Source organism: Condylura cristata, unplaced genomic scaffold (genome assembly GCF_000260355.1).
Source record: "Condylura cristata isolate star-nosed mole 26May11 unplaced genomic scaffold, ConCri1.0 scaffold00041, whole genome shotgun sequence".
Lineage (NCBI taxonomy): Eukaryota > Metazoa > Chordata > Mammalia > Eulipotyphla > Talpidae > Condylura > Condylura cristata.
In genome coordinates this window covers 1,279,863-1,286,899 of record NW_004567142.1, presented here as the reverse complement: position 1 = coordinate 1,286,899, position 7,037 = coordinate 1,279,863, and the positions used below count along the sequence as shown (strand labels likewise).

The 7,037-nt window shown below is 67.0% G+C and overlaps 2 protein-coding genes across 9 annotated transcripts in view; one reads left to right on the top strand and one right to left on the bottom strand.

Moving 5' to 3' along the window:
- The window catches only part of LOC101623371 (ETS translocation variant 3-like protein), a 4,188-nt gene extending 3,501 nt beyond the window's left edge, over window positions 1–687 (top strand). Inside the window, exon 5 of the mRNA XM_012733475.1 lies at window positions 246–687. Within this exon, the coding sequence (XP_012588929.1) occupies window positions 246–687 (442 nt within the window). The remainder of the gene's footprint in view (window positions 1–245) is intronic.
- A 676-nt stretch (window positions 688–1,363) lies between these two features.
- ARHGEF1 (Rho guanine nucleotide exchange factor (GEF) 1) overlaps window positions 1,364–7,037 on the bottom strand; it is a 16,706-nt gene continuing 11,032 nt past the window's right edge. For 6 of the 8 annotated variants that reach the window (XM_012733642.1, XM_012733640.1, XM_012733638.1 and 3 more), the window contains 17 exons: window positions 6,758–6,925; window positions 6,363–6,508; window positions 5,316–5,462; window positions 4,974–5,056; window positions 4,737–4,862; window positions 4,534–4,648; window positions 4,338–4,438; window positions 4,169–4,246; window positions 3,983–4,058; window positions 3,737–3,904; window positions 3,289–3,376; window positions 3,112–3,198; window positions 2,745–2,812; window positions 2,570–2,656; window positions 2,086–2,243; window positions 1,912–2,014; window positions 1,364–1,715 (listed from right to left, as the gene is read on the bottom strand). In XM_012733642.1, the coding sequence (XP_012589096.1) occupies window positions 1,931–2,014; window positions 2,086–2,243; window positions 2,570–2,656; window positions 2,745–2,812; window positions 3,112–3,198; window positions 3,289–3,376; window positions 3,737–3,904; window positions 3,983–4,058; window positions 4,169–4,246; window positions 4,338–4,438; window positions 4,534–4,648; window positions 4,737–4,862; window positions 4,974–5,056; window positions 5,316–5,462; window positions 6,363–6,508; window positions 6,758–6,925 (1,780 nt within the window). In that variant the 3' untranslated portion in view covers window positions 1,364–1,715; window positions 1,912–1,930. Of the gene's footprint in view, window positions 1,716–1,911; window positions 2,015–2,085; window positions 2,244–2,569; window positions 2,657–2,744; window positions 2,813–3,111; window positions 3,199–3,288; window positions 3,377–3,736; window positions 3,905–3,982; window positions 4,059–4,168; window positions 4,247–4,337; window positions 4,439–4,533; window positions 4,649–4,736; window positions 4,863–4,973; window positions 5,057–5,315; window positions 5,463–6,362; window positions 6,509–6,757; window positions 6,926–7,037 lie in introns of those variants that run through there. The other 2 variants (XM_004694150.2, XM_012733641.1) reach the window with 2 other exon arrangements.

Genomic DNA, 7,037 nt, shown 5'->3' with positions numbered 1-7,037 from the left:
CAGAGGGCAGCAGGGGGAGGCAGGGAGGGGAACTGGACGGGGCAGTGGGGAGAAAGGTTTCCGGAGATGCTAAGGGGGTGCAAGACAAGCAGGGGAGATAGTGAGGGAGAAGCAAAGAGGGGGTGCTGGACACTGGATGGGTGGGGTGGGGTATGGCAGCGAGGGGTCCCCTTCGCCCCGCCCAAGAGGCAGCCCAGCAGGAGCAGCGGCCCCTGCTGACTCAGCCTGTCCCCGCCAGGTGCCAGCGGCTACGCCAAGCCCCCTGGCCTGCTGGGTCCCTACGGCCGCGCCTTCCCCGAGTACCCCTGGAACTTTAACCCGTACCTCACCGGCCCCTTCCCCAAGCTACCCCCTTCTCTGTACCCCCCGCACTTCTACCCCAACCCTCTGGCCAGTTCCCTGGGCCACCTGCCCGCGGCAGGGGCAGGGGGAGGCCCCACGGCCGCACCCCTCCTCGCTGCAACTGGCGAGGGCCTGGGCCCTGAGCGCCCCTCGGGCTTGGCCACGGCCCCCCGCCTGGCACTGCCGGGGGCCGGGGGGCCCGAGGCTGCGCTGGGCGGGAAGGAAGACAGCGACTCAGAGCTGGAGATCACCGACGTCAGCGGCTGCAGCTCTGACAGCGAGGGCGACGAGGGCCTCCCCGTGCCCCCCAAGGCCAAGGCTGGCAAAGCGGGGGTCGGCAGCTGAGTTGGTGTAGGGCGATGGATTCTGCCAAGGCGAAGACCGGGGCAGCCACGTGTGCGTGTGCAACCTCTCTGTCATCTGGTCTCCCCAGTGTCCCGCCCAGGCCGGGAGTGGCCCTTGGCACCCGCCAGGGCCGGCTGTGTGGTGGCCCAGGCTCCTTCCCCAGTCCCAGAACGGGGGTCTCATCTCCCCTTCCAGAGGAGGGAGAGAACGTGATGGCCTCCAGCCTCCTCCCCAGGCTCCAGTTGGAGGGGGGTCCCCACCTGGCCCCACTCCCAAAGTGCAATACGGCGCCCAGCCTCCCCATCCCTGTGCTGTGACCTGCGTGTTTGTGCGGCCCCAGTCCTGACACCTGCCCCGTCGAGGCCCCCTGGGGACAGGGAGCTCAGAGCAATAACCCCGCCCCCAGCCCCCACCCAGGAGGGCCCCCCAGCTCCCCATGACCCCTGGTAGCCACCCTCAGAGAGTTTACTACAAAAATAAAAGGAGAATGGAAGTGTGAGAAGTGGGGTGCCTAGCGTGTGGGGGGACTTGGAGGAGGGTGTGGGGAGTAACTGTTGAGACACAGGAGCAGCCGAACGAGTAACTAAGAGGTGGGCAGGAGCTGCAGAGGGACACGTGGGGCACCCAGAAGCCACCCGGCCGGGGTGCCAGGGCCCGCCGCATCGCACACACGGGCCTCTCCTTACGTAATATATATTAAAAAATAAACCTCCGATTCTGGATATAAAAACAGAGCAAAGGCACTTGGGGGTGGGGATGGAGGGCTGGGCCCTCCAGGCAACACTGACATGGCCCAGGAAAAGGGTTTGGCTTTGGTGCCCCCCAGAACAAAGCCCTGAGTCCCCCAAGCAGGAGGCGGGAGGGGAGAAGGCCGAGGCGGAGGGGCGCAGTGGCCCGCGTGGCCTGGCCCGCGTGGCCTGGTGGCCGGCTCCTCCCTGGCCCTTGGGGCTGGGGCGGCGCAGCGGGCTGTGTGGCGGGGCCTTGGTCCTCTCGCCTCCGTTCCCTTCCTTGTGGAAGGTCCGAGGGGTCTAGAGAGATGGAGAGAAGCCGGGATAAGAGAAAAGGAAGGTGGGGGTGAGAGCCCCCAAGAGCCAGAGAAACAGTGACCGAGATGGAAAATTGGGGAGATCAGGCCTGAGGGGGAGAAACCAGGGGGCCCCCTGAGGCACCCACTCCGACCCTCATCTCCAGGTGATGCTGCCCCATCCCTGGGCCCCCACTCACCTGCCTGGGGCAGGGAGCCTCAGGTGCAGCCGGGCTGGGGGACAGTGACGTCCCTGAACTGACACACGACCTGCCGCAGGCGGCACAATTCCTCCTCGCACACCTGGTTGAGGGGCGCAATGAGAGGGGCCCTTCCACTGAGTCACCCCCCGCCCCCCATTTCCAGGCCACCACCTCAATCTTTTTAAGGTCCTCCTCCAGTCCTGACAGTTTCTCTTCCATCTCCAGTATCCGGGTGGAGCTCTGGGGACCACCCCCTGGGCTTCCTTCCCCTTCTCGGGGAGGCCCCACCCCATTGTCTTCCTCTGCCAGGAGCTGCCTCAGGGACCTCACTGGCCAGGGCAAGAAGACAGAATCAGGCTGAGGGGCTGGAAGGAGCCTGGGGGAAGGGTGGGAAGGGCTTCTGGGGGAGGGGAGGGTGGGCACCAGGGGGTTGAGTTCTGGGTGAGCCAGGTCTGCAGGTGGGGCCCAGGATGGGAAAGTGGGGGGTGGTGGAGGTGGGGCTGTGGTTAAGGTCCGAACCGGGAGGGTCAGGATGGAGATGTATCTGGCTTGAAGGTCCAGGGAGGGATGAGGCTGCAGGGGGAGACTCGGGCCACCAGGCTGGCGGGGGCCGGAGGGGGCGCTTTCTGGAGGCACAGCCGCGGGGCTGGGTTACCTTTCTCAAGGGCGCTGGCAGCGAGTTGGCCCTCGGGGCCGGATCTGCAGAAAGGCTGGAGGGCACTGAGGAATCTCTCCATCCGGCCTAGGTGGAAGCAGGGAGGGTGCTCAGATCCCGCCAGGCTTCCAGTAGACACCCCGCACCCTCCAACCCCAGAGCCCCGAAGACTCGCCATCAGCTGGAGGTATCTCTCGGCCACCATTGCCGTTCTCAGAACTGCTGAGCAGGGGTTCTCGGGTACTGTGGGGAGGAAGGAATGGGTGACCCCACACCCCTGACCCCAGGGTGTGGCGGGGGCGGGGAGACCACAGAGCTGGAGGTGGGGAGGCAGGGGGGGTCCAGAGACAGACAGAGTCGAGGCTGGGGAGAGGGAGACAACCCAGGCCCCGGGAAGACAAACGCCTGCCCAGGGACAGACAGGCCGCGGTGGGTCCACACACGCACCCCCACCCACATGCATGGGGCTGCCGCTGGGGTTCTGGGGACCCCGGCCACCCCTGCCCTGCCAGCTTTCCAGCTCCTTCCCTGGCTTCCCTCACCTGCTTGGGCTGGGCCGGGGTTTGGGGCGGGAGGCAGGGGCAGGGACCTTCAGGGAGCCAGCAGTCTCCGTGATGAGGGCGCACCAGCTGCGGGCACAGACCCAGCCGGGCAGTCAGAGCCCCGCCCCTGTGCCAGAGCTGCCCCCACCCGCCTGCACCCTGCTGGGCCCGCCTCACTTCTTCCGCTCTGACACGGACTGTGCCACCAGCTCGTAGATCTGGGCCTCCTGGTCCCAGGTGAAAATGACGTAGAAGGCTTTGTGATCTGTGGGGGGAGGCATGGCTCAGGCAGGGCCCCCATGTGTGGCCTCAGGCCTCATGACTCGGTTCCCCCAAGCAGTCAGGAAATAAGCCCCCCAGTCTTGTCCCACCTGTGCAGCCGGAGTGGTTTATTTACGATCCCTCCTCGCTGTCCCCCCTTTCTTGCCAGTTCCCCACCGATCCCAAGGGCCAGTGAGACTTAGCGCCTCTGTGCAGACACCGGGCAGTGCACACTTCACTCAGTAGCATCCGGGCCCTGCCTGCCTGCTCTTGGGCCCTGCCCTGGGGGTACCGGCCCCCGAGGGTGCCCCGCTGTGATGGGCTGCCACCCGGCCTGGGCACAGGCCTCCCACGCGAGCCTCACCGGTGGCCACCTCGCGGGTCATGGCCGACGTGAGCCGCAGCACCGGCCGCAGCATGGTCTTGCCGTCGGGCGTGGGTGTCAGCGTCCTGCTGTGGGACTTGAGCAGCAGCCGCTCGTCCTGGCGCTGCAGCAGCAGCAGCAGGTCGTCCAGCAGCAGCACGTGCACCTCTGCGGGGGAGCCAGGCTCAGCACCCCGCAGCCCCCCCGGCCTGGCCCCGCGCCGCGCTGGCCCCGTGCCAGACTCACCCACAGACTTGTCCTTCGTCACCCGCCAAGTCAGCGGGCCCTCGTGGACCAGCTTCTTCTTGGTGATGTCCAGGTTCTGGACAAGGAGAGCAGTAGTGGGTGCAGGCGGGGAAGGCGGGGTCAGACACGGCAGGCTGGGAGTGGGGGGGGGGGGCAGGAACGGGGGTCGGGGGGCAGAGGGGCCACCTTGAACTCGCTTAGCATGGGGTCGCTGCTCTGCCGCAGGTGGGACAGGTCCAGGCGCCGCTGATATTCCTTGAGCCTCTGGGGCAGGGAAGGGGGTGTCAGGGGATGAGCCCGGCCGGACCGCAGACTTGAGCCGCAGGCCGGGCCGGCCCGGCCACGCCAGGCTCACCAGCAGGTCCTCCATGTCCCGTACGGATTGGTTGACGCACTGCAGGATCTCCCGGCAGCACTCGGCCGCCCGCTCCACCTTCTCCCGCTCCGCAGGCTCTTCTGCCAGCGAGAGACACCAGCACCGGTGAGCCCCAGCTGGGCAGCTGGGCCCCACCCCGGGCAGGGCGGGAGCGGCCGGGCGTGGGCCCGCCTACCTGTGTTCTGTCCGATGCTCTGCAGGAGGAGGGGGTACTTGGTCAGCCGCTGCATCTCGGTGGGGATCATGTCCTTCAGCTGCAGGCGGCGGCACCGCGGGCGGCTCTCGGCCTCCTGAGGGGACGGTGGCGCTGAGGCGGCCGTGTGGGGGCTCGCCCGGACACCCTCCTCTGAGGGACAGGACCCAGAGCCCCCACCTCACCTGCACGAAGGCGCAGAACCGAGGTTCCTTGCGCTGTTTGGATTTGAGTTGCTCTAAGGCAAAGGATTGGCGGCTGCAGAAGCGGGAGGAGATTTTCTGGAACCAGGAGCCCTCGGTACCATCAAACTACAGTGAGATGCAGGCCAGGGAGGGTGTCTCAGGTGGGGCTGGGGACACAGGGCCTCGGGGCGGGGGGGCGCCTAGACAGGACGCCAGAGCTGGGGCCGGGGTCCTCACCCGGGCCAGCAGCACGTCGCCGATCTCCTCAATGAGGAAGCCGCTGTCCTGCCTCCGCTTCATCAGGCGATCAAGGAACAGGGCTGTGGGGAACCGTGACAAGGGGGATGCTACCGGACTGTGTGGAGAGCACACGGGGATCTATCCCGGGGCCGGCAGACCCGTCCCCCCGCCACGTGCTCACGGCTGTGTCCCCTGGAACGTGAGCTCTGGGGGCCCGCGGGGCTAGAGCACGGGCCGCCGGGGTCGGGGGCTCAGGGGGCAAGCGGCGGGCCCCAGGTCTGGTGGCGAGGTCTCCCCGGCAGGGTGGCTCGGGGTGTCGCGCTGGGGCTGAGCACTCACAGTGCACCTCGATGAGCTCGTCCAGGCTGGGGAAGATGTTCTGGAGCTCCTCCAGGGGGAAGAAGCCCCCCTCCGCCATGGGCTGGTAGAAGAGGTCGTGAAGCACCCGCAGCATGCGCACGTGGGCTGCCTCCGTCACCAGCAGCTCTGCGGGCGCCAGGCAGGAAGCAGGGTTGGGAGGGGCACACTCTGGGGGTGCGGTGTCAGAGATGGCGGGGCACGAGGCGGCGCCCACGGGATGGGGCTGGTCACGTGCTCCGGGGACTGCCCGACTGTCCCTCGAGTCCCGACCTCGCGCTGTGCTCCAGCCTCGTCTCCCTCACAGCCGATGCCCTCTGCCCCCGGGCTGACACTGGGTCTAGGGGTCCCCTAGGCCCCAGGGAGTACAGGCCTGAGCTCTGGGAGACCCAGGAGACCCTGCAGGTGAGACGTGCTTCTGTGTCATGCCTGTTTTCCTAGTGACACAAATCGCTGCTCTGTCCACGTGGCAGCCGGGCGGCCGTGCTGGCAAGCGCTGACACAGCACAACGCCACCTTTCCAGAAAGTTCTCCAGGACGGGACTGTTGGTGTTCCGATCGCATAGCCTCTGTGACCCAGAACCAACCACCCTAACACCTCTGAGTGGGAATTCTTTCTAGGCAGAGATCTGTCAGCAACCTCCTACCAAGCTTCCGAAAAGAGTGTCCAACCTTTTGCCAGACACTCTCCACGCGCAGAAAAAAGAATCAAGGCGAAAACTGAAACTCCCATCATCTCTGACGGAGCAAACGCTGTCACGTCACCTCCCCGCTTCCCCACGGGCTGTCCTCGCTCCGGCGCCTACTCCCACCCCGCCCACCTCCCACGAGTCCCGCGGGACCGTGTCCCGGCCACTCCACCAAGGAGACGCGGGCTTCCGCCAGAAGTCAATGTCAGATACTGTTTCTGGCTCTTAAGTCAGCACCAGCCGGAGTGCGGAAGGCCCTCTGGCTGGGCAGTTTCCAGCCCGCGGCCGCTCTCGTTCACGTAACAAGGGGCCCCCAGGCGGCCGCGGGCCTGGCACTCACCGCTGATGACCTCCTGCCGCTTCACCTGGCTCTTGGGCATGCTGAGCAGGGTGCCTGGGGGCACGAGGTCCCGCCAGCCGGGGGGCTCTTCTGGCTCCAGCTCTAGTCCTGCCCGCCCTGGCTCCCCATCATCTCCAGGCTCAGGGCTGTGGAGCAAAGGCTCTGTTAGGGTTCTGGCTCAGGGGTCCTAGGGAGGAGCCCCTCGGTGACCGCAGCTTACTATGCCCCCAGGGCGGCCCGGGCTGCAGCCCAGCCCCCAGATCTCTAGACGGAAGTCTGCCCCTGCTGTGATCACTGGTCCTCCCTGGACTCGGCCCCCAGCGCCTACCCAAGCCCAACAGCCCCCATCCTCCCCGACTCTAAGCTCCTTTGCGGGCCAGGGAGAAGTGACGTACGTGGCTCGTCGGGTGGGGCCGAGCACGGCCGTGGCGGAGCTGGGGTCCATGTCCACGTCGCTCCGGGAGCGGCCCCCACCCCGGCCCTTAGCCCCGAGGCTGCCCCGGGAAGGCCGGCGGCGATCACTCACCCGTAGGCTCTCTGAGCGCCCCAGACGCCCCGACAGCCTGGACCCCGAGGCCAAGGACAGAGTCAGGCAGAGGTCAGGACAGAGACAGGCAGAGACCAGGACAGGGACAGAGACAGGACAGAGACCAGGACAGGGACAGGCAGGGACAG